Source organism: Hyalella azteca, unplaced genomic scaffold (assembly GCF_000764305.2).
Source record: "Hyalella azteca isolate HAZT.00-mixed unplaced genomic scaffold, Hazt_2.0.2 contig1871, whole genome shotgun sequence".
NCBI lineage: Eukaryota > Metazoa > Arthropoda > Malacostraca > Amphipoda > Hyalellidae > Hyalella > Hyalella azteca.
Window position 1 is genome coordinate 157,329 of NW_025932167.1, and position 27,134 is coordinate 184,462.

Genomic DNA, 27,134 nt, shown 5'->3' on the forward strand with positions numbered 1-27,134 from the left:
TATGTACGCTCATCGAGCTTGCTACTTTAATTTACTTACTCTTTTATAGACTTTATTCTTTTTATTATCTATCATTGGTAATAACTTACGAAGTGCTTTCATCATTCGAATGTGACACAATTTCTTGCGATTCTTCCCAACAACCAGAATCTGTTAACTGCAATCTGTTCATCAGTTTATAATTTGACTGTTCATTTGACTGTTCACTCCTTCAAAATTCTGTCCATTTCTTGCTACAATTTATCAAAATTTTTAATGTATCTCTCCAACAAGAAAAATTACGTCTGTGCATTTCTAATGTGTCTGTCTTCTTAATAATGTTCAAATAAAAAGCCGGACTTGACACGACCTCACTCTCTTGCTCCTCAATTAACACTCACAGGGACTTCATTAGATTGACATGAAGGGCGAGTGGCTGTAAAAGCACGACCTGTGAGCCCCTAAGATTCAATTAGAGAAGTGAGGCCTGGCATTATCTGCCTCCTTTGTCGCTCATGCCGGGCCAAAGACGACGCCTTGGCATTGCACGCGTCCCATTTTATGGAAGTGTCGTGTATCTTGATTTATAATCTTCTAATTGAATCTTGAATCTTCTTATAATCTTCCGAATTGAATCTTGAATCTTCTTATAATCTTCTGAATTGAATCTTGAATCTTCTTATAATCTTCTGAATTGAATCTTCTTATAATCTTCTAATGAAATGAAATTGGTAATGAAAGGAATTGTCCAAGATGATATCGTCTGTGTGAAACTGACGATTATAGAAGGATAAAGTTTGTCTCCAATAATGAGTCTGGAAGATATTGCGGCATAAAAAATTTTTGATGGAAATATGATGTGAGTTAACACTATAGGAAAGTTCGTTTTACTTGAATTGCCGGATGATTTGTATGCCGTACCCATAATAAATTGATTTGTTCGAGTGCATGCGATTCTTTTCGTTTGCATTCTGACTAAAAAGGTTTATTAGATCAGCAATTTAATATATTAATTTCTTCTTTCCAATAGGATTGAATGTGGTCCGTGCACACTGAATGCAGCGATCGATGAGATCCTGGCTTAGCGCAGCTCATCGCCAATTATCACCGCGCGAAACTTCACTTGAAGCTTAGTCAAAATACAATTTATAGACTAAATAAATCGCTCGTGCTTCCAATTTGTACCGATCGACTATCAATGCCGCGCATACGAAAGCATTGCGCCATATATTCAAACACGTCAATAACGCACGAACGTATTATATACGCCTCCGATGGCTTGCTGAAAAAAATGGTCCTATATTAAAATGCGAGGACACATTTTTGTGTTGTTGTCTCCATGATGTCTGGGCTTGAGAAGGCACCTGTTCTAGGTCTTGATGGTGGATGGAAGCGTGCAAAATGCGAGCAGGCTCGTGTAAACGCTCCCCAGACGACCACACAGGAGCCACTCTGTCGACATCCTCTTCTACTCCGGCCCTTACAGCGCGTCTTTCCTGCTCAAGCGATGGCACCCTGAGCGATCGTCAGCTGGCCGGCTCAGCGACCTCTCTTCCTGACTGTTCCTGTTCACTTCCGATTCCCGGTTACTTCCTTCCGACTGCTTCCCAGCCAGTTCTGACTTCCGTTCCTGATACTTTGACTTTGCTGCTACATATTTTTCTTGATAACTTCAATCTCTGGCTTCATTTCATCCCATAATATTATCGTTTTATTAGTTATCTTCATTGATCTTCCCAACTTTAGCTGATATTCATCAACTTTAATCCAATTCCAATAAAACTTGACTTCACTACACATGACTTCAGTTGCAATCATCCAAAATTTGACTGCATTCATTTCACCATATCACCTTGGCCTAATTACTTCGTCCCTTGTCTTCACTTCTTCGTTTTTTCTGTTTTTCTTTTTTAATTCGTTCTTCATTCATCTTTATCCCCTTCCTTTATTGGACAAATTTCTTCTAATTTTGACAGCATTGTGTTTAATCAAATCAGTTAATCATGTATTGATGTTCTTATTACGCAAAGCTGTGCAAGACATTTATTTCAAATTTTGACAGAGGCTGTGGAATTGAAGGGAGAGAAACAAATATTCCTTTACCTTGGGTTTCCTTCTGTGATGAAATTAAACATCTTAAATACAACTAAAGCAGACGGAGGTCGGATCGCGCAGCTAACTTTGGAATAACATTTTGAAGTTGTTTTATTCGAGAGTAGTTATCTTTTCATTTTCAGAGATTTTTATTATTCCCAGCCTTTCCGTTATTTCCCAATGCAAGTTACCTAGCCTGCATCGCTTTCATATTTCTTGCTTCTTCGGCGCTTAGCTGTTATTTATGCATGCTACTTTATGGATGGAGAAGCCTCCTTCGATTTTCAGATACATTTCGTTAAGATATTCAATCGGATGAAGTCACCTTACATTGAGATACCATGTATATGTACCCAATTTTTTGGTTTTTAAAAAACCTCAAAATTTGAAATGAGATATACCAGTTTATAGTGTTATTAAACTTTTAATTTCATAACTAAGTTAAAGAGTTCATAGAAGGGCAGGACTAAGTTACTTAGCGTAAGCAACTTTGCTGATGGCTTTAGGCTTGAGCTTCAAACCTCGTCGAACTTCATTAAGGGAGCTGGACGAGGTTTGAGCTTCTGAAGTTCTATTGTGTGGGAACTTAGTAAATCTTGGGAACGTTCTTGCCATCACGGTGCATGATGATGTCTCTCAATCCAAAGTTTGACTGCTGATTTTCATTTTACTAAATCGTTATTAAACATAATATGAATGCTTCCAAACAGTTATTTGTGTGTAACAGTTACTGCGTTTGACAGTAAGAAAATGAGCAAAGGCGTTGAGGATTTAAAAATATCGTGTTACTGAATTTCTTCCAAATATTATATACCTCGCGTTTCTCCGCTAGTTCCACAACCCTGCCGAGTTACGAGTGGAATTTCTTAGGACCCTCTGCAGATGAGAGTGATTTTTTTCGGGCTGTTCACCACAAATTCTACTCGGCGGATCTATTTTCCTTTTTTCGTCGTATTTTCGTACGCCGCTTGCATCATCTCAAGACTAATTCCTCATGACGCTGTCGTGAAGCGCGCCCAGCTTTTTCACAGGCACCGAGAAGTTTTACCCGCGTGTGTCGCTCGTGCTAATCTCTAAAGAGAACTTCACTGCGATCAGTCGCCTCACGTGCTGATTATCGCCCGCTGCTGTTGTTAGGCGGACGTCTGGCAATATTCTTCATTGCGATTAGCGGCCTCACGTGCTGATTATCGCCCGCTGCTGTTGTTAGGCTGACGCACTGCAATGTTTTCGAACATCATCTATTCCAGGAACAAATAAGCTCACGGATATTTCTCTGTACGAAGCTATTCCAAACGGGCACGTCGTTAAAAGTGCTGAAATTATGACAAAAAGTTTTGCATCAAAAAATTATAAAAATTATTGTTAAACTTTTTTTGCAATATTAATATTCAACCTTTGCAAGACCATCTGGCTACATAGTTGCCATTTTTTCTCGAAGAAAATTTCAATATATAACTTCTGATAGTGAGCTCGGGAGAATACAAAATATATTTTCGTTAATACGTACAATTGCAGCAAGCCATTCACACTCGTGTTAAGTTTTTAAAGACTTCATTTTTCCCGAAACGACGAATTATTTCTCGTGCAAATCGTTCATTAAAGTTCACTGGCCGCTCTATTACAACTTTTGAGGGATACTTACGACTTTCAGTCGATTTTTAAAAATATTTTTCGAGAATTATTCACGGATTTGCTCGCTGTAATTGATTGGGAAAGATCGCTGAACAGGGACCACATCACACCAGCAATTGGTAGCACACATGCACAGTTTCACATCCTCGTGCAGCAGAGGTGTTCATCAAGCATATGGTTGACACTTTATCGGGGAAAATGCTCTAAATTTTCCGCCGCAAATTATATTTCCTTTAGCTACAGAGAATGAAGAGCTTATACAACGACGGTTTTAACCAGTATACAGTTACAGATATAGTAAAAATTGTTCAAGTCTATGACGATTAATAATTCAGAGTAAAGTCCGGTTGCTGATTATCAAATCCTACGTCCCAAGAAAGATTTCTGTACACTTCATATCATCAGTCAGGTTTGGAGGAGTGCGGCGGCTTACAGCGAACAGCGCGGAAAAAGTTGACCGGATACAATTGCATGAACGCATCCCAGGGAGGACACGGTGACCTTATTGTCGGACAAACCATAATATTTTCAACGCCACGCCGCAGCTTCAGTTCATATAGTTTCAAGTAAACACATCTACGTTCCTTCATTGGATATTACTACTTTATATTAAGGAAGGAAAGCATAGCTGTTCACTATAATTTTTTCTAAAATATAGTCACTGACAACTGACATCTTAAAGGTGAACACAACTATTGTCAATTTGCTTTTAATGAACTAAATGGGCGGTAACCGAGCTTTCTTACCTTTTAGATTTGTTGAAATTGAGGAGTAGCATAGATTATATTAGTTACTTCTCTCTTGAGGAAACAAATGATGTTTCAGCTGTCATGCGCATTATACTGAAGAGCAAGGATACGAGCATACAAGTATATATGTCGTCTGCCCTACCTAGTTTTATAACATTCGCCCTATGGTTCAACAAGCCAGTGCTCAAGGATGGCACGCCTTATTTTTGTTTAACTTTGCTCCCTTGTCGTAATCCATCATAAAATTTTGCCAAAAGTTGTATTAACTTCATGCTGCGTCGATTGGTGCATCCTTGCGGCTCGAAACTCTTCTAAAAATCGCTGATCATTTTTCAGATCCTTCCCCTCCTTTCTACCGCCGCCAGATCCGTTGCTGCTGAAACGTTAGGGGTATTTTTTGCTGGGGGATCTCGGGGGCAGCGTTGGGAGTGCATTTTGCGGCGCCCCCCAAATGAGGCTCCCTTAATGAGTTGGTAACTGTGCCGTGTCCGGAGTGAAGGATGGCACGGAGCTCAGGGAGAGACCGATTCATGTGGAGAAAAATGTAACTTATTGCTGAGTAAACCGCCATTGCGATGCTCCTTTCTCCGTTGACTAAAACTGTTACGCCTTAATATATTATAGGCACCGTTGCGTGTGGTAGGCTCCTTAGATGAGGAGCCTCAATTATAAAAGTTCATTCGAAATTAACTAGCATTAATTTAATGTTAGATTGGAGCTTTGTTGCAGTATTGCATGCGTAAGGTCGGAGTGGACGTCTAACTAAGGTAGTTTCTTTTGTACTGCATAATAAATAAGATATTTCCTGTTCTATCATGTCATAAATAAGAATTTTTAGAAGGAAAATAAAAGTACGGCTGCAACGCGGCGATGGACGTCAACAGCCCCAAAAAATTTAAATTTACGGTCGCATGCCTAACTCATGAATGGAGATTTATCTTTGGTAAGAAGATGTATAGTATATATATGGCTGCATTGCCTTTCATTAATTGATTATATTTTGTGCAAATTTTCAACTAATTTTATTTTGAAAGACATACGTACAAAATAAAATTTAGTAAGTACAAAATACTAAAATACTACATTTTATTATGTATGTTATATATTCTACCGTTAGCAATTTAACAAGCAATTTTTAATAATTCATAATTGTTTGTGGGTGTTTTAAGCAATAGTCGATTAAATTTGCTGTAATATCAATTTTGGTCTTGGTCCAGAATACATAGTTACTTTAATTGACCTCAGTGTAGCTTGTGATTAACTCAACTGACTAATTTTTGCTCCCCACTCGAAGCCGGGCTTTAATTTTTGTCTTTTTACCCGGCCTAAGCCCCAATCAAATCCAGGGAACATAAAACGTCTCAGGGCTTACCAGGGTCCCGTAAAATTGAGGTCCTGAGCAACTTTGAGTGCGATGGCAGAATTAAACGGGATCAAGTTTTAATTAAGGATCGCCTGGTCGGCTACTCGATCGACGAATGCCTGACTGACGGCTTGATCGAGTGGCCCTGCCGATCTCTGGTAATTATTTTGTGGGATGTCGAGAATCAGTAGCAGTCCGAGGTAATTATTTTGGAGGTGTTGAGAATCAGTGGGACTGTTGCAGTAATTATTTTGTGAGGAATTGAGAATCAGTAGGAGGCTGAGGTTTTTTTTTTTTAGGTGTTGAGAATCAGTGGGACTGTTGCAGTAATTATTTTGTGAGGTGTTGAGAATCAGTAGGAGTGTTACGGTAATTATTTTGCGAGGTTTTGAGAATTATTATTGCTGGTCTTTTTACGCTTGTCTTCGTAATTAGATACTATTCAGTTTTTTATTGAAACGCATACACCGATTACTTGCAAGATTCACAAAATTGTGTGTGCGTCTATATTCAGCCTTCAGGTATATTAACTTATTACTTAATTCTTAGCTGGATATCCTGTGAATGTGCTTGAGATCAGTTCTCGAGTTCCTACACGATTAATTTGGCTGTAATAACAGGCTGTTGTGATTTCGTTATTTCTACTTTCGGAGTATATGGGATCTTATTTATTATTGTATTGATCATTATGCAATGCAAGACACTCCAGGAAATACGTGCACATTTAACAAACGTAATTAATATGTTCTAAGGTAATGTTAATCTTAACGTTTGTCGAGTATTCTTTATTTGCTCCGATTCGCTGATTGCAAGTAGAATTCTGTTAACATTAATTTAATTTGAGATAATTTTCATCCTGTAACTTGAGACTATTGTACCGTTCCTGCATAGAGTGTATGATGTTCATGTCAGAGCGTAACAGTTTCATTTTACGCTCTTGGCAGTTCAAAGAACTAGAAGCATTCAAATCTGGGAAGCAATACTAAGAACATTAGTAGAAAACACTATTTATTTAACAAAAAATTTTACTTTGACATTGTCTATCTGTTCTAATCTCGAAAAACAATTTTTCACAAATAATGTTGCAGGGCATGATTGATTATGATATGGAACCTTACATTTCTTCCCATTCCATTAAATTCATTCTCGTTGCATTCGCATTAAATTTCCTAAAATATTGTTCCACATTTATATATTTTCATATTGTTTTTAAGAGTCAAATTACGCTCCCTAAAAATTATCTGCCATGTCACTGACCAGATCAAAGCCTAATAAAAATTACTAGTAAATTGTTGAAAAATCAAAATTACCTTTACTCATTTTCAAGGTTTTCCAATTCATGTGCCCCGCAATTTATTTTAGTTTCACTTAGAGTTCTGGATAGTTTTCTACGTCTCAATTCCCCAGAGAAAACGAATATGAATATTTTTACAGGATATACTGCTTTAATTACAGCTGTGATTTTTATTATTGCATGATGACGATGTGAACAATTTTTTTTTCAGTTGTTGTGTTCTTGGTCAACATTCTAATTGAATGAACTATTTATCAATCATTTTATCACATTTAAAGTCAGTTATTTCATCAATTATTATAATTTAAAATTTTAACTGTTTATATCATTATCGTGTAAGTTTTCCGGTCTCAAATATGTATAACCAATGCATCATAGGGCGTCCTCTAATAGTGTTGATTGTTTGCAGTTGTCGAGCCTCGAGATGCGCGTTGTCGAGGCGGAGACGCGGGCCGACGAAGCCGAGGAGAAGGTAAGTTGCTACCACTGGTCTCTTCCATTTACTCGTCACCTCAAATATCCCATCCACTGAATTCAACTGAAAATTTATTCATTTTACAATCATCAGCGTATACTACGTGAATCGTGTTATACCCTGCAGCGTGTACTACGTGAGCCATGTTAGACCCTCCAGCGTGTACTACGTGAGTCATGTTAGACCCTCCAGCGTGTACTACGTGAGCCGTGTTATACCCTGCAGCTTGTACTACGGAAGTCATGTTTTACCCTCCAGCGTGTAAGCTTCCATACAAGTTTTCATTACCAAAGCCTTCGTCTTATAGATCAGTTGATTTCACGAATATACCTCTTCACTGTCGGCTTCCATTACAATGTCCAAATTATCATTCACGATGCCATACCTTCACTATAGACGTTCTCCGGGTGTTTACAACAGATATCTTCTAATACTCTTATCTCCCTTGTGTTATCTTGTGACACCGTTAAAATAAATCGAGATAAATTCAACCTATGAAGTGAAATTCGTTCCACCTCGCGCCACGACCCTAAGCTAACGATGCAGATGATAGTCATTAGGAAAATTAATTTTTTAAAGTTGCACGCTTCGAACATTTGTCTTTGCTTTGGACTTTGCTGTGTGAAGAATAAGAGATCATCCCCTTCTTGCCTTACGCATACCTAAGCGGGCATACCTAATCCTCTTACGCATACCTAAGCGGACAACGTGAAAACGGAGCGCACAAAAAAATCTGGCATCGTTCACTTGACCGCATTATGATTAAATGGCGTTATTATTAGTTTGATCGAGGTCGGGTTCGATTTTATAAAGTTATGTGTGAAAAAGAGCGATAAAAAATTTGCATTTAAAAGTCGTCCAAAAAGTGTCGAAGCGGTTACATCCGTCAACTACTCGACAAGGTCATCTTATCTTGATTGGCTTAATTTGAGAAATTACTGAATTTGATAAGCTATTGTTGCTCTCTGGTAATAGCAAGAATGAACGCTATTATAACGAATATTCTAAACTTACTTATTTTATAATCGTAAATGCGGTCTAATTAAAAAATGTATAACTCTACGCAAGATAGCATATATTCAGAAAATGCCTCTGGTAGACAGACACGGGTCGGCGTCGCGATCCATTCAGAGCTCTAAAGAGTGCATTTTAACGATGGCATCAACTGAACGTGTCGGTCATTTTGCCTTAATAAACCCCAAATATTATTTTTATTTTATTTCTCTTAGTAATGTATCTATAAGATTTGTAAATTAATTTAGTTTTATGCTTGATTTTTATCTCCGGCATGTAATTCGATGCGAGATTTTATCTAGAAACCTAAGTCGGATAAGTCGCTTCCTAAATCTGTCATCCTAAACCTGTCTTCAGTAATATGCATAACGTTTGTTGAGCCTGGACTACAAAAGCTAATGTTCTAGTGTTCTTTGTTAAGATTTTTTATTGACTTATATATTATTGTTCACTTTCTTTCAATGGAATGAATGTTTCAAAAATGGCTTTGTTATATGACAACTTTCCTCCAAAGTATTGTTCGGTTTCTTTCTATTGGTGAGCGATCAGCAGTTGTCATGACAACCGAGTCATCTCGTACGGAGCATCGATTTCCTCCTCACCAGTTGCCGGCTAGTGTTTACGTTTATTATTTTGTATCTAAAATCGTGAAATTATTCACTTTGAACATGTTCTTGACTTCATATATTCATGCAATCATTTTAGTTCTACATGTATATATTCAAATTGATTGCGTCTCCTTTATTTAAAATTGAAGATACTCTTCACTGAAGATGCCATGCTTCAGTCAGACGAAGATGTTATTTACAGTTCAGTGTGCTGTCAGCTGTTTCAGGGTAGGTTGTGTCGCGTGCTGTGCCGGTCTTTGAGACTTGTTTCTACAAGTTGCTGCGCCGTGAACGGCCAATCGGAATCCTATTATATATTTTTGCAAGGTTAACAATGATTGTTCTTAATTTTTGCTCACTACTTATATTTTGGCAATACTATTTTCATTGAGATCGATGTAATCGTCGTAGAAGCGACGGAAATGGGCAAGTCAAACATGAGTAGATTTTGAGCCCAGGGGCTCCTGCGTTACCTGCCGACGCCGCGACCTACGGGAGAAAGAATATCCATAATAATAAGCACGACGTGTTGCACTTTCTCCGTTTTTTTTCTAATTGTAGACTTGTAGTTAGTTAATTATAATTCGATATTGTTGATTTTCAACGATGGGGAATCAATGAAATATATTGAAAGCAAAGCACCATTTGATTACTTTGTTTACTTAATCGTGATTTAAATATCCAGTTGTTGATTTGACAAGTTATGGTTGTCAACTCTGTTGGCAGGTTATTCAGTATAATTAAATAATGTCACATAATGAATACAAAACCACCACTCAAATGACTCAATCAATCTCTTAAAAAGCAAGATATTAAACCTTGATTCAAAGATAACTTTAATCTTGTGTCTTTTGTGGTTAAAATCCAATATTAAGAGACTGTAGACTGTAGTATACCACTATGAATAACATATTTAAGATTACATATACGTAGTCTTCAAATAACACATTTAAAGGCTTTTTGGAGATTTCCCAGCCCTAGGTCTCTCTGCAAAAAATTGCATTGCTGCCAAAGTAATATTATGAATTTTACTTTGAGAATAAAAAATCAACATTTTGATAAAATTGAGTAAAATTTATTGAAATTAAAACTTTAGACAGAAGACAGTAAAAATTACTGATTCCTACTTGCATATATTCTTGCATTTGGCTTTTTCAGTATGAAATATTTTGCTCACTGCCAGGCCTGTTTAGTCATTGTGGGATTTGTGGCTCTAACGTGATAAGATCCTCATTACTCATTAGTCATAGTGAATTAGTGCACTTAAAATTAACTCTATCACTGTGAAATGTTATTTGCTCCCTATTTATTTTTCATTCAGCTCCTTAAATTCAACCCTGCTGCCTGCATACGCATAAATTTAGCAACTACAAAGTGTAGCAACTGAGATTAAAAATTTGGCTAGCAGATGTAGCAACACAACCAAAACTGAAGGCTGAATGCCTTAGGCTTAGAGTAAAAACAATTGTAAGAGGACTTATGTTACTACCAGCAAAAATTTATTGCATGTTAAACTTACTCAGTTTACTCATGTCATGTGCATTCTTCACACTTTGTTTTGACAGAAATGGTCAACAACTATTTATTCATATTTCCACCAAAGCTTGCTTTCTGTTCACTGAAATAGCATTTATATGTCATTCTGAAACTAAGCTATAAATGCATCTCAAGTGATCTTTATATTTGTGGGGAGAAACTGTGCTGTGATTACATTTAATTACTCTAGGTCTACAATAGATATTTATTGATGTCTTCTGTGGTGTGTAAATGTTGCATTTGCCTAGTTGGCTAGTGGAGTTTGATGCAAGTTGAAGTCTCATTGACAGCTTCTGTCATCCAAGGTAGGTTTTTCTTATTTTCCATGTCCATTATCCTACTTAATATTTTTCTGATTAATGAAAGTGGTATACATACCTACAGTATAGTTCTTTATTGCTATTGATTCAATGTTCTGCAGTTATGTATTAATCTTCAATACCTATAAATTATGGAAAACTCTGGTCAAAAGATTAGTTCTAGATCTCCAAGAGACATGTTAAGAACATTACAAGAATTGCCAACTGACAAAACTTTGCCTATTATTAAAAAATGACAATACTGTACTGTATTAATTATACACGCTTTGCTGACTTGAAATTAGTTCCAAGATTATTTTCAAATTTAGGGGCTTGATTGTCATTTTGACTATAGATTAGAGGACTGTTTAACTTAAACTAAAATAAAATATTAGTTAAAGCACAAAAATTGTTGTATAAATAATGTAATGAGAAAATTCAAGTTTTATATATGTATAGAAAATATCCTAACTTCAGTTCCCCTCATACTTTCTTAGGATTATCTGCGCTTTATTTACAAGGCATGATCAGAAAGTATATATATGTAAGTGCTAGGCATAGGTATGTAAGCAAGCTATGACGAATTACTCTTTTACTATCACAATTCATGAAAACTGTATTTTTAAACTGTTCAAGCCTGCAATTTATTCATGATTTAACATAAACAAACAGATGAATGTGTTATTTTTTCAAAAATGTGATTTAATTAGAGAATTGTTTGAACTAACAAAACTAGGTTTCAATTTATGCCAAAACGGTTGTCACTGATGAAGGAACAATCCTGGTAGTTTCCTTGCTGTCCGAACTCGTATTGTGTTAACCTCAACTAACTTTGCTATTCAGTCATATTTTCCGCTGAGATTGTTTGTTGCAATTGTTCAACCCCTGTATTAGGTCTCATTACTCTCATATATGAATAATATGATGCATCACCATTTTCAAATCTAACAATTCATTTCTATCCTAGTCCTAGAATTGATATTCTTGAAAACTGTCCAAAAGCATACATAATAAGGAGACGTAAATGTGTTCAACTTGCAGGAATCGACCTTAACGTAGTCTCATGGTATCGTTTTGTGACGTTCAGCAGCATTGTAATACATTTTATACAACGGTCGTGTTGGGATTTATTGTAGTCTGGGCTCATCATTTTTCTGGATAGCAAACTGTTTAATTCAAGCGGCATAATATTATGTTCAGTGCGTAGGTTTCTGTTCTGCTTCTATTTAGTTGTTAGCCTCGTTTGCGGTAATTAGTTTTCTCAGAAAACGATCAATATTTGGACAGAGTAACGGTGCTAATATTAGCAACTCTTTGAAATCTCATGGCTGTCAAGTATATAATCTAGTACACTGAACTGTCCCGTATTCTTCCGACCATTTATCTGTGTTCGCGTGGAAACTGCGATATGAGCACTGCAGGCATTGCGCCATCTGATCGGAAGCCGCTATTGGGTGCGAGTGAGTCCCAGCTGAATGCGGAGCCCACTTCCCACATCTGTGCTAGTAATTATAAATGCAGCTTATCTCTTCAGTGCTTCGTAGGCCTAGGAAATTTTCGTGCCCTGTCACATCATATCTTAATAAATCACCAAACGTACAGACCACTTAAGACTTGAATTATGCAGAATGAGTTTCTACAGTTTCTGCTCTCTGATTTCGTATGCATGTATTTTTATGTATTCTTGCCTACTTTAATTTAGTTGGGAAAGTATGACGCTACTGTTATTCGAGCAATTAGTATAAGTGGATGTTTTCCAATTATGATCGATTAAATTTATTAATAAACTCGATTACTCCATAAGATTGGAGGTCTCCTTCGTTCTTGTTAATGACTATTTTGTGTCGTAATTGATTTTGTTTGCTTAGTACCGCAGATCAATTGTCATCCATTCGTTCACTTTAAAGCCTTAGATTTTTAAACTAAATATTTCTTCTTCCTCAACCGAAACAAGAAGTTCCGAACCGTCTTCTTCTCTCCCAAAAGACATGGGTTAAATTATTGCAAATAGGAAAAAATATGAAGTAAAGAAATTATTGACCAGCAAGTTTCTCCGACTTAGAAACATCTAAGGAACTTAAAATCTCCCGTCGGAACAATTTTACGCTCTGAAAAGCGTCATACACGTTGGCCAGATGTTACCTAGCTTTTGTTGTCATTGATAAGACAATGCGAGGCGGGCAAAGCAAGAGCAGGTGTGCAAGGTGCTAGTCGCTTCCGCTCCAGCTCGTGTAATTCTTCTCCCATCTGCCGGACCTTCCGCGTTGTCTTGGTCGAAACACTAATTGGCCGGTTAGAATTCTGCATGTTATTCATGCATTTGTTTGTTCTTAAGAGTTCCTTCCGAGCACGAATTGAGCAGAGCTTGTTGATCTTATTAAAATGGATGCGCGAAAATTATTTTGAGGCTTGCAGCTTCCTTCCATAGTTCCAATGTTGATATTGTCTAACTCGGAATTGTTTTCAGAGGGAAAATCCTCAAATTGAGGACACATGATATATGTAGATGTTATGTTTTGCAGCATATAGAACTATTTGGCCACACATTATGGCTACTTGTGCTCGGCCCTCGCGGTAATTGTGTTCCCGTTGTTATCTTAAGCTGCATTCACCGGCCAACTATAGCCTTAACTCGATTCTCGAGTTCGCTGCTTGCCCTCCAATCGCCGATGCTGCGGAAAATAAAACTATTATCTCGGTTTCAAGAGACAGCCCAACTTTTTCATTGTGAGAAGTGCTGCAGATGTCAGAGTGCTGAAATTTTAAACTATTTTTTTCACTTCTATCATCATGTTCATTGCATCATTTGGCCAACGTCTCATTCACTTGGTCATTTCGGTGGTCTGAATATCGGTAGTATTGACGCCGCTCACTCAGATGACATCAATAATGTCGAGCCGGATTGGGAGAAACGTAACATTTTCAATTAGCCCACGCTTGCCTTTTTATGCTAATTAATTGCGTTAAGGCAAGTAGTAAGTAGTAGTATTATGGAGCAGGCTTCATGCTCACTTCAGCCCACGAACGAATAAGAATATTTTTTGTTCCTCTATTTGGGAACGAATTTTTCAGAGCGTTTTATTTCTCTACAAGACTGTTAATTGTTTTCAGTTGGATTAAATTTTTAATGGAGCTTCGTGTTATTTTAAACTAGATAATATCAAAGAGCATTGTATTAATTCATTGCAATAAATGAAGGTGCAGTTCAATTTAGTGAATACGTGCATGACAATTGATTCATTTTGCAATTTTGGTATACACACGAATTGATTGAGGAGTCACGTTCATAATTAGTTTATTATGACGTATCTGATCTATAACACAATATATTTTATAACTTAATTATGAAATTATTTCTTTCTCGAGCCATCATTGAGGGATGATGTTTGTAAAAGACTTTAGTTGACTGCAATCTTCACGGAAGGATTTATTTGACTTGAATAAAATATTAGTGCGGACATTCTGTAACTCGTAACATTTGAGTAGTCGCGTTTGTGATCTTTTAATACTATAATAAAATTAAGTAAGACATTAACAAGTGAATTATTAGATAATTTCAAGTTCTACATCGTTAGAGAGATCTGCATCGCCGCGGTCATAATTCAAATTAAACTAAGGTCTGATTTTCTGCGTAAACTTGTGAGCATTTGGGCCTATATTTTTAAAAAAAGTTGAGAGATCGTAAGTTCATCAGCCAATCTTTGACGGCTTTTCAAGCCAAATCCACCAATCATAGACAAGAAAATAGAGCGTAAGTACTTACGTTCACTTAGCGAGTTTTGAAAGTATGCCCCGAGAGCCACGTAGCCAAGTAAGAGATGCCGTGGAGACAGCCAGCTGAGCGCGCCGTGCCTCCGTCTGACGCGTTCGAGCTATCGACCGCATTATCGATCATCTCGTCCTGCTCCGGCCTCCGGTTTAAAGGGACGCCCTATAGCTCGTGTGCTCCCATCTTCATGATGCAGCGTTTCTTTTGTTGTCAGACTTCATTTCTGATGGATTTGTTCCTCAGATAAAATGCTAAGGGATCTTGTTTTGACACAAACAACTGCCTTTCCTGGAGGTGCACCAAAAATCCGTGATCTGGCTGTGATATTTCAAGGCTTTTTGCCTAGAATTTTTACTGAGGACTATATTTCTATGAAAAACGATGCAAACTTTACTGCTTTTTACGACAAGCAAGTATTCAATGATGAATGTTTCTTCTGGAAGAGCATATCGTATATCAAAGACACGGTTTAAGGTGCAGCCTCAGCAGTCGCACTTTGTAAGTTGATGTGCTTCAGACACTTTAGAATATAGGTTACTTTCACTGTACCTTATCTACATAGGTACGGTAGTGTCTTTGCTTACGCAGACAACGGTTGTAGGCGTATATCCAGACCATTAGTCAGCAATAAAATATTTCTTGAGGAAGATAGGCAGGCAGATTTTGGATATGACATCTAATTGGTTGAAGATCTAGCCTTGCTTCTCGATTCGTTTCCCAGTTTGCTTTATTTACTTGATTGAGACCTCGTAGTTGTGGTGCATTCACTGCTCCCACGACGGCAGCAGCGCGTGGCTGGCGCGGGCGTGGGGGTCAGTTCTATGTTAGCTGATCGATTAATGCTCCTGCATTACTGCATACCGCTCACGCTGTCACTTCCGTTCTTACCCTCGTCTTATTGCCCGCACTCTGCCGTTCTTACCCTCGTCTTATTGCCCGTACTCTTCCGTTCTTACCCTCGTCTTATTGCCCGTACTCTTCCGTTCTTACCCTCGTCTTATTGCCCGCACTCTTCCGTTCTTACCCTCGTCTTATTGCCCGCACTCTTCCGTTCTTACCCTCGTCTTATTGCCCGCACTCTGCCGTTCTTACCCTCGTCTTATTGCCCGCACTCTGCCGTTCTTACCCTCGTCTTATTGCTCGTACTCTTCCGTTCTTAGCCTAGTCTTATAGCCCGTATTCTTCCGTTCTTACCCTCGTCTTATTGCTCGTACTCTTCCGTTCTTAGCCTAGTCTTATAGCCCGTATTCTTCCGTTCTTACCCTCGTCTTATTGCTCGTACTCTTGTGTCTCTAGAAATGTTCGTGGCTATTCTTCTGAATCACGGACAACCAATAGGGGGACTCTGGCCAGGAACCGGTCTGCGAAGCCGTACCAAATGGACCCTAAGTTTCTGATAATGAAACATCGTGTTCAGCTTCTGATTAAATTTCTTATGTAGTTGGATTTAAACATTTTTGTCTTGATATTCTTGAGCAACTCTCATTTCTTCTTGTATTTTAAATCCCTGACATCGGTTATTAGCGTAAACAATAGGTATTTTTCGTACCTATAAAGTTATTATTGTGTGAATTTCTGTGACTCAAAATTTACAAATGTGTACACAAGTGTTTTAGTTATTGTCTCAGTTTTGAATGTATTGTATAAGCTGCAATATCTCCATGTATGCTCAAGTGCTCGTCGTGAAGATCACTGCTACACTTGGGCTGCCTGTTCCTTACTAAGAACGAAGGCAGTCAACGGTCATCTACGTATGACCTCGGGGCGAAATTTCCAGTGTGTAACTAACTATAGAAAACTGACATAGAAACACACTATTCCACTTATTATTAACAGTACATAACGCAGTACGCAAAAGCTTTGATTCATAAACTATTTTGGTTCTTACACTGGAAAATAATGTAAAACCCTCACCTGATCTTCCGGTCAATGAGTCATAAAGAATAACATCAAATCACTAGAAGTTCAAAACTTCGAATAAAAAGGTTTCATAATCACAGGCAAAAAGTAAATTACAGTAGACAAATAGTGAAACATTTACTTCGCATCTGTGAAATAGCAAAATGCACATGAATTTCCCTTGCATTTATAGCGACGGCAATGGGCCTGTTTTGCGGCACACAACTGTTCAAAACTTGGTGGCTGCCCTGAAACTGTCTTTACATCTTGTCTAACGCTGAGATGAGACCTGCATTTTGGTTCTAGAGACGCTAGAACTGAGAAGAATGTCTCACGGAGATACGATGCGACAAAGAGAAGCAGTTTAGATACAGGAAGTACTCTGCTCAGTGAGTGAACACTCCAGTCAAGAATTAACTCAATGTATCGGCATTAAATCTCGGCATCATACTCTAATTTAATTTCATCTCTAACAATTTGTCTACTTCATGCGTAGCTACAAACAGCAGCTGCTGTATATGGAATAAAAGTATGATTACACTGTTCCTGCCATTACAATATTACATATTATATCTACCAGTGCAATTGTCGACCCGTAATGGTCAATTTTTACTTCAATCATCCTTTTTCATCGTATACCTACCCAAAATTTAGACAATCAAGGAAGTTGTAAGAGGAAAATCTGATAAGATGATGGTTAAATTAAAAATTTACATCCTCTTGTTACGCCCAACTTTCTAAGTCACCGCGCCCCACCAGCGTTCCGCCTAGTTTGGGAACCACTGCTTCAGAGAAATATTTTTCTGGCCGTCTCATGTTGAGATTTTTGATGCTTCTATTTATTTTCAGCTTCCTGCTGTAATTTTTGTCGCCGATTTGGTTTCAAAAATCTTTATCGTAGTTTATACGGCGGCTTCATGGAATTTTCGCTAAAAGGATGGAACTTTTTTCATTGAGTGGGATTGATCTCGCCTAACATTAACACGTTTGAGCGCATCGGAATTTTACTTACTCGGTTAAATGCAATAACTTTCGCCATTTGCAGTTTCAATTCCAATTGCGCACCCCAATGAATTGGGGGACATTCGATTACAACGCATTGTTGTTCAGCATCTGGATGCTGTTCCTCCATTAGCATGCATAACTGTTGAGAACAACCTCTGCAAACACGCTGTAAAACTCGCGGTGAATTCGTTTAAATGTCTCGTGGGAGGAGCTGAAAGCATCTATATAAGGGCCTCGTGTAGTCAAGTGGCACAATTGAGATGGTGTTTATTGAGTGCAGCTACTGCATCGAGCACTTGCACTTTCGCCAGATAGTTCTTTCTGTTCAGGTGTACCTCGTCACTATAACGAACACCCTTGTAAGTCTTGTTGAGGAGCATCTTTCATGTCTTGGTGATCAAAAGATTTTTGCGGGGGCGTGTAAAAAGTTCTCGAAGTCACTTATGCTGAAATGTATTCCTCGCTAAGACGATTAAGTGGAATTGTCCGACATTGGCGTTGACAGATTTATGACTTAGGGGCCGGCTTATGGATGTTATTACTGTGGCTTCGTAGTGCTGTGTTGCACTTCATCTTCAACAGGTATAAATTCTCTAAATCAAATAAAAAAAAATTGATGAAAACGATAAGTGATCTTGCTTGAAAGGATTACTCTATGTTTTTAGTGTGTCACTTTGTTGTGGGTGAAGGCTATTCATGGCAGTTAAATAAGATGTCTCAGTGAACTACGTTTACTTACCGTTAGTAACCATAATTACAACAATCAGATTACTAGTGTGGTGAACAAACCTATTTTCTGTAAACTACAAGAGTCACAAAACTTGTGGTAGTGTACCGCTGATTCTACAAAACATCACAGAGAATTTTCACTATTTTCGTTGAGCATTTTTTTTAAAGAAAATCACAATATTTTCCTTTCTGATATTTCATTAAATACTTCTCAAACTTCCTCTAGCTCATTCCCTTTGCATCAAAATTATTCAGAACTTATGAACGCTACAGAACCCGTTTGACCTTAACCTTCGGGCGTTCAACCTTATCTCTGCTGAGGTTCGTTTTCAGCACTTGCATTTGGTGTCATTCAATGATCGTCACTGCGCCGTGGGCACCCCACCGAGTGTCATCTTTACCAGCTCATGTATCAGTTTTCGTCTCGCTTCAAGTCGAGATAATCACGCACATCGCTGTAAACGAACTCAGTGTGGCTTCGTGCTTGGTTGAAATACCAGCTGGCACATTGAACTTTAAACAGTGGTGTTTGGGTAGTGATTTTATTATTTATCTTCTCGTAAATGAACCTTAAATCTTGTGAATGGATCAAGGGGTACCTTTTAGCCAAGGAAAACGTTCAAAAAGTTGAAAGTCTACCATACAAATAATTACTTTACTGAGTTTCAAAATGTATTTAAAAATTTTGTATTCGCGCAAAGAATATTAACTGTTTTTAGGAGAGATTTCATTACCTACGTGACTCGTAAATTAAAGGGAAAATTACCTCCCTTTTAATTACTCGTAGTAGGTACTCTAAATTATAAACATTAGCTTTGACTTATATATATGTACCTATGACTCTATTGTATTTTCTATCATGCTTGTATTCCTTTTTCATACATCAATTAACTGATCCTAAATCCGTACAAAAAAATGGTATGAATTTCTTTAATGCATTCGAACATTTTCTGAAGATGGAGAGATTGGAATCCCGCGAGGTTATGGATACTCAGGACTAAAGATAATATACTTCATAGTCGACATTACAACATCTGTTGATCTTACAAAAAAATCACAATATTATAATATATAAATATAAAAATCACACACAACATCTGTTGATCTTACAGATCAACAGATGTTGTTGTAGTTACATGTTTGTAGAATGTACAGATGTTGTAGTTACATCTGTTGATCTCCACGTCTTACATCTTCATGACTGCCGAGGATTGCCAAGACCTCGCGCCATGCATGTTCAGGACAGCAGAGGATGTCTAGACCTCGCGTCATGCATGTTCTGGACAGCAGAGGATGTCTAGACCTCGCGCCATGCATGTTCTGGACAGCAGAGGATGTCTAGACCTCGCGCCATGCATGTTCTGGACAGCAGAGGATGTCTAGACCTCGCGTCATGCATGTTCNCCTCTACTCTACGTAATTATTAGTACGAACGTGCGCGCCACGAATGCTATTACAGCTGTCTCTTATACACATCTAGATGTGTATAAGAGACAGGTATTGTGAAGACCTCGCGCCATGCATGTTCTGGATGAAAGAGTATTGTGAAGACCTCGCGCCATGCATGTTCTGGATGAAAGAGTATTGTGAGGACCTCCCGCCATGCATGTTCTGGATCAGAGTATTGTGAAGACCTAAAATGTGGAACACTGCAGAAAATTCTCCTACTCCCCCGGGGACTTGAGTTTGCCAGACTGATGCAGCTCAACGAGATTACTTGGCTGCAGATCTTAAGTTCTCGAGCATTCATTGCTGCAATTCAAGCAGTTCTGGCTTTGCTCCAAATCCGTCAGCACGGGCGTTGTCCTGCTGTCTTGTGTACATAACCTATGTTGCTAGTCTTAGGGGAATATTTTTTATGGCTCTAACTAAATTTATGTTCACGTTGCAAAAATAATGTACGAAAATAATGTAAGTGTTACTGGCTTGTGGTAGCGCTGCCAGAATTAGTTTTGAGATTTCTCTTTAATATTGAGTAATGAGTCACCTTTTTTCATTTATGGAAAAAATGCTCTATTGTGCTGTTGTGTGTGTCATGTCCGTCCGTCTGTCTGTCCGCCCGTGACTTCACGTTTTCGTCGACGAAAAAATTCGCTCTCTGTCACTCACTGCTGTGAGTACTGAATTATATTTTTTAAATTATTGTCTTTATTTCTTTTAATTTAGGTATCTTACATTTTAGATATAGAAATTCAATTATTCAGTGAACTACTCAAAAATTGGTGGAATATTCTTATTTTAATTTATTATGTGTATGGTATTTTAGACCAGAGGAAAAATTGGTCGCTTGTTTATGTTCAGATCGCTGTTTCACATATGTTCATTTATTGCTAGTCATATTGTGAGTTGATCGTCAAACTTGGCGCTTCTTCTCCATGATCAACTGTTCAATCTATAATACGTGTTTGACGTCTGCTAAAATGTACAAATGTTGATAAATGGGGAATTTCGAATGAGCGCCATCTTGGGGCTGCTCTCTGAGTCATGGCTGGAAATGTGCCCGAACTGCGGTGCTGGCGCGACGACCAGACGCTCGAGGCTGCCGGGGCGAGGCGCTGGATGTTGATATGCCTTCTTATATACCAGCTATTTTTTCTTGGCTTTTGGGAAGATCTTATCCGTTATTGGTTCACTGAATGTCATGTTTCTTCTGGTGGATGCTATGAGCGAACCGATGTTTACGTTTAAGCAAAATGTTCTAATTTTCTCATGTGCAACTTACATTCGATTGTTACTTTATCTTGTCTGAAAATAAGGTTGCGTGTACAAAATTTGACTGTTATGTGAGTTTTAGCAGAAGTTTTTGTTTGAAGTTCCTAATACAGATTTTGATATTCCATCGATCTTTTTAGTCTATTTTGAGCATGAGAGTAAATTATGTATTATATTCACATGTTCTTATTGAGTTATATATGTTTATGAACCATTTAGAATTTAACTATGTGTAGTTCAAATGGTTCATCTTTTCTTAATCTGTTGGCTTATGAATGTTTTTTTTTTTAGTTTCTGAGGCATTCAATTTTTGAACACAGCTTTACCTTCGATTCATGCCGAAACGTTGGGTCCAGGCAAGGCAATGTTTACATAAACTTTGCCACGGAAATTTCTTTGAACTATACACTTTGCCCCGGTCCATCAGGCTGCTCGACCTACCGCTCGTCGGAATTACTGTAGGTTTGTAATACTCGCTGCTTAAATAATTCATTTGACGTTTATATTCTCGTGGTTGCATGTAGCAAATGTACGGGTCAAAAATTATAGGGCAAAATTTTTCACAAAAAATGAGACGTCCTTAAAGCCTTTTCAATACGAATTTAAGACCGAAGTATAGTTTAACTCTTCATTGTGAGGTTTAAAATCGATTTAGGCACAGTTTGGTAAGATTCTTGGAACAGAGGTCACCGTGTATGGCGTCTCGACGTTTTAAAACGGTTCAATTAGAACATCGGTGTCATGTTATCTCTTCTTTTATCGGTCTTCATAGCGTGAAATTGCCTGTTGATATGCATGATTCAGTGCTTGTATTGTGTCCACGTTTTGTGCTTGCTGAGAGCGAGTTATTTCCTCTGAACTTCACCGCGCCCAAATAGGGGCTCGTTCAATGCAGCTCGTGCATCGCTTGCAGTTTCATTGTCGGCGTGTTTACCTAAAAATATTCTACCCGCTCATCTTGGCTGCATTGTTTGCTGTACGATCTTGCTTGTGACCTTCATTCAAGTTATGCTTGTGAAATGCAGTTCCGAGGTTTTGTTTTCTTGCCGGAGGGCAAGGTTGCCCTTTAGTTTACGCATATGAACGTGCTTGTAAAGTATCAAGAATGCATGTTACTACAGTCTGCGTCATGTGAATGTTACTACAGTCTGCGAGTACCTCTACTCTACGTAATTATTAGTACGAACGTGCGCGCCACGAATGCTATTACAGTCTGCATCACACAATGTACATCTGATATAGAAAATTAAGCCTACGAACGCGCACGTCAGGAATGCTTATACAGTTGCAAGATGTGATCCAGCATAGATGTGATTCTGAATTTTCCGACGAGCTAACCTTAACCCCTTTCGCGGGCAAGCATTGAAATATCAAAAAATTAAATTTCTGAAACCACTTCAACAAAGTAAGAAGTATTATACTAAATATTTATGCGATGTATTTGAAAAAAATGCATATTGGAGGTTTAAATCGCACGTGAATTTGTTAAATGCAGTCACTACACGAAATATTTAATTTAAAATTTAGTTTATGCACATGAAAAATATTAATAAGATAAAAATTTAATTTAGTTCCATTCAATCATGGTACATTAAATAATTAAAAATATATTGATACTTCCGCTTTTATGCAAAATGCGGAACGAGCGTCAATTCCGTCGTCGGAGTTAAATCTTTCATTTAAATGCACATAGTTTATTTTTTGGGCATGGTAGGTGGCGATGCAATGGATGGAACAATGGTCAGATAATTAGTGATTGACTGAGGCGTTATGAGGAAGCCTCAAAAACAAACCAGAGGCCGTGTTGGGTCTTTTTGTGAGGCGATTTCAAGTGACCATGTATGGTAACTACCCCGTGAAAGGGTTAACCGATACCGCTTAAATTTCACTTCGTATTCCATTCAAACCTTATTCAAAGATGAAATTTACCCCATTTATACCTCATTTCTCGAAGTAAACAGATATTACCTAAATAGATTGAAACATAAAGGTACATCCCGTTAGATTGAAAATGCCGAAACTTAAATAAACGAAATAATTTGGGAAATTTGCGAGCAGTAATATATCTGGGCCTATAATTTCAAAAAAAGTTAAGAGATCGTAAGTTCATCCTCCTATCATTGACGGCCTTTCAAGCAAAATCCACCAATCATAGACAAAAAAATAGAGCGTAAGTACTTACGTTCACTTAGCGAGTATTGTAAGTATGGCCCCTGGTCATTGACAATTTCTCTACCTGAAAATACACATAACTTTGCTCGATTCTCTCTTCAAACTGTCCTTGATAAGTCCGATGATGCTTCTTCATAATGGTTACTATTTAGCTATCTTAGTTTGTCTCCTCATGCCAATAACGTATCACAAATGCCTCAGGTGACTGTAGTTGTATCATCTTAATTGACTTCTGCAGTCGCCAAACGACGCTGTCTGTTATCAGCGTCGTATATGTAGATTCATAACGAAAATCGAATGAGCTTTGTTAGTACAGGAATTTCTATACTTGAAAAAGAGGCTTGTAAGCGATTCAACAATTTAACATGGTCATTAAGGTTGATAAAGTCTTTATTTTCAGTGTTTTTTAGTGAGTTTGTGCCCATGGTACCATATAACTTTATGCAAGCTTTGTTTCATAAATACCATCATATTTCATTGGCTTCTCCGCCGGTGTTTATTTGGTAAGCTAGCTATTCTGCATAACATCATATGTTCATAACACAATGCATAACATAACATAACAAGCTAGGTATTCTGCATAACATCATTGACATGTTCAATCCTCCCGAACGACACCAAGGTAGCCTCTCACCTTAAGTTAACCTGCTAACTAGATCCCCCAAAACCTGCCTTGCAAGTTGCAACGCTGGGTAACTTGATATTTCAAGTTGTCCTGACACATATCCCGCATAACCTGCCTTGCACCAGGTTAATTTTGTACTCAAGATAACATGCATTTTACTCCGCATAACCTCTGTCAACGCTCTGTTAACCTCCTCTCCAAGTTAAACTGCCAACCCCCTGCCACTCACCCCCTGCCACTCACCCCCTGCCACTCACCCCTTCCACTCACCTGTTACGCTGTTACCGATACATATTTGTCAATATCAGTATGTCAGATGATCAGTATGTCAATAACTTGTAACAGAATGACAAGCACTACTTCGATAATAAGTTCTTGCTTTTATTTCGTAGTTATCTAATTCAGATCTTTAGTTTTTTTTCTGAAACTAATGCTGTATATGAGGAACTATATTACTGATGCATCGGATCAAATTCATATTTGTTTTGAGCCAACTTACGTACGTACCTTGTAATAACATAGCACCCTCTTATTTTGATTGACCTCTTATTAGCTTTGATATTCGATTCTACTTCATTTTTTCTGATGTTAGGCCATTTTCTTATATATTTTTTAATCTGTTTTATCTGTAATCATATAATAACCCTAAAGTTTTAACTTCGCGTTTATAGCAGCGAATTGACCTGCGTAATACTTATTATCTCTTTCCGGGGTTTTTAAAGAATATTTGTAATTTGAATTCTCTTCATTTTCTGCCATCTTATTTAACGAATTTCAATCACCAGAATAATGCCCAACTGGTGCTATATAATGCCCAACTGGTACACTTCGATCTACTGGTACTATGAAAAAGTTTTGCTACCAACCCATGTTGCATTCTGATATTCTGTACTACATGCTGCTGTTTATCTGTCTCTATCCCGCTTATGTTGTGTCCCGGCTTAGCGTGTTCCTCGCTATATCCCTGGGAGGGCTAGAGAGGTCGATGTAAAGCTCTCAAATGCATCCAATGGCGCCACCGAGACACTGAAGTGCGTCTCGCAGACTGCGCTACGTCGCGGCTTTCTGGACTGGCTCATTTTTTCTTAATTTAGTTTGTTCCGACTATTCTTTCTGTTATTTTGCCATGTGTTGTTGTATGCTTTCGAGTACTTGTAGTGTTTTAAATGCGAGTTGCTAATTACTGCATCCGAGATACTTAAATTTGATGAATGAACACCGTAGAGTTCAGTAAAACAAAATCAATTCATTTCTCATACTCATTACCATTAAATGGATACTTTCTCGTAGTTCAAGTGTTATATTACTTTCTTTCATTGCTTCAAACCGAATCGTTTGCTCCTTATATTCATCTTGCTTTCAGAATCTTCGTGTACATCATGGCTCCCTCGATGCTTTAAAATTTCGTTTATTGACAATGTTGTGTTACCGCTCTGACAGCCGCGAAGTTTTATTCAAGATTTATTCGATAGCCAGAAACATTTATGTATACTAAAACTTCGCAACACGCCGGGTGATGTGAACCGACTTCTCTGGAGACAAAACGTTCATCACACGAAAAATTGTCCAGATCAAAATTTTTCTCATCGACAAAATTTCAGATCTCGAAAAAATTCAAAAGAACCTATATAATGTTCCTAATCTTTTTTTAACCTTGCTAGGTTTAGTAAGTTAAAGTTGGCACTTTATATTTACTTGGTTCGAGTTTAGACCTCTCTACAAATTTACAAGAACTATGACTATTCCTTGCTGGAAACAAAGCACTCGTATATCAACCAATCCGCGAAATATTTTCGAAACAAAGAGGCTAGCAAATGTAACCAGTGTCTCGCAATCCTTTCAGGTGTAGCCGTTTTTTCATAGCCTCCCAAAAGGAAACCAGATGCTGAAAAAATCAATTATTTAATATTTCAAATATCGATCAAGAAGAGCTCTGATTAAAATAGAAATCATCGAAGGTGGAAATTGACGAGTAAAATCTCAAAAATGAATTTGGAACGTGTAGACGTTGAATGAAACGAAAAAGAGGATGTTGGCAGGTGTGCGTCACCATAAAGTCTAACCATTCGGCCGCGTGAACGTCTCTAAATTAAAAAACTTCGTAAATATTAACAATTTATGTAAACCTAAACGTAACATTTATGAAAACCTTTGCTACCTGGAACAATTCACTATAATAGACCAGGCCTCAAATGAATCCAAAGCAGCGAGGTTGTCTCCCAACAGTCGGCTATATGTCCGTTCGAGCGGTAGACATGTTCATTGGGTAGTATAGTAAAGATTTTACGATTGCAAATGCTTACTTGAAAACACTTAATAAAAATGTGGATATAGAAACCGAGGACAGAGATTAGTTTTCATCGCTGTTCAATTTGGAATTTTAATAACCTAATAATTTAAGCTATTCACATTGTCTGTTCATTTATCAAGAATTATGTACTATTATTAGTCTATATTTTGTTACATAATTTGTGATACTAATTTTTTAGAGTAGACGAATTCACGGTCTATTTCCAAGGTAGCCATAAATGTGTCGGTGGTTGTGCTCTTGTTATAAACTTAAATTTACTTTGAAATTAGCCAGTTGTGATTTTGACGCGGTTATATGTGGGTATATAGGTACCGGTACTCTGTTCACTCACTTGATTCTTGTTTTTTTTTTCATGGAATCTTTTCCCCTGAAACCGAAACGTTCTTCCCGACAACCACTGAATATTCTAATAATCGTAACAATCAATTTACTATCGACTTAACTTCATTAGCGACCATCATTGGATGAATAATAAGATATGCTGTCACACAGTCACAGTATCTAAAATTTAATAATACAAGCTATGTCGCTTTGCAGCTCCCACGCACCATATATAGCGATGATTAGCATGATATTGTTATCGTTCAAAATGACGTACGGGTGTAGCACATATTTTAATATAAAATGAACGGTACGTAGCTGACCGACGCAATAATTAAATTACAAGTCTTAAACCATCGTATTTTGCTATCTGGCAGGCAGCAGAATATTCCCGTGGTTATTTGCTGTTGTTTATTTGCCAGGGGACTGGGCGACCTCTAGAATTGCGGAGTATTTACCTGACGTTTAGATTATTTTCTTTGCGATGAGAGCAATTTTTCCGCTTGCGCATCTGCCGACCCGGTTTTATGCTCAATAAATACGGC

At 37.8% G+C, this 27,134-nt stretch overlaps 1 protein-coding gene across 1 annotated transcript in view; it reads left to right on the forward strand.

The window, feature by feature from the left end:
• Positions 1-27,134, forward strand: part of LOC108676342 (uncharacterized protein CG43867) — a 208,250-nt gene that overhangs the window by 148,362 nt on the left and 32,754 nt on the right. The window contains exon 4 of the mRNA XM_047884219.1: positions 7,524-7,586. Coding sequence (XP_047740175.1) covers positions 7,524-7,586 — 63 coding nt within the window. The remainder of the gene's footprint in view (positions 1-7,523; positions 7,587-27,134) is intronic.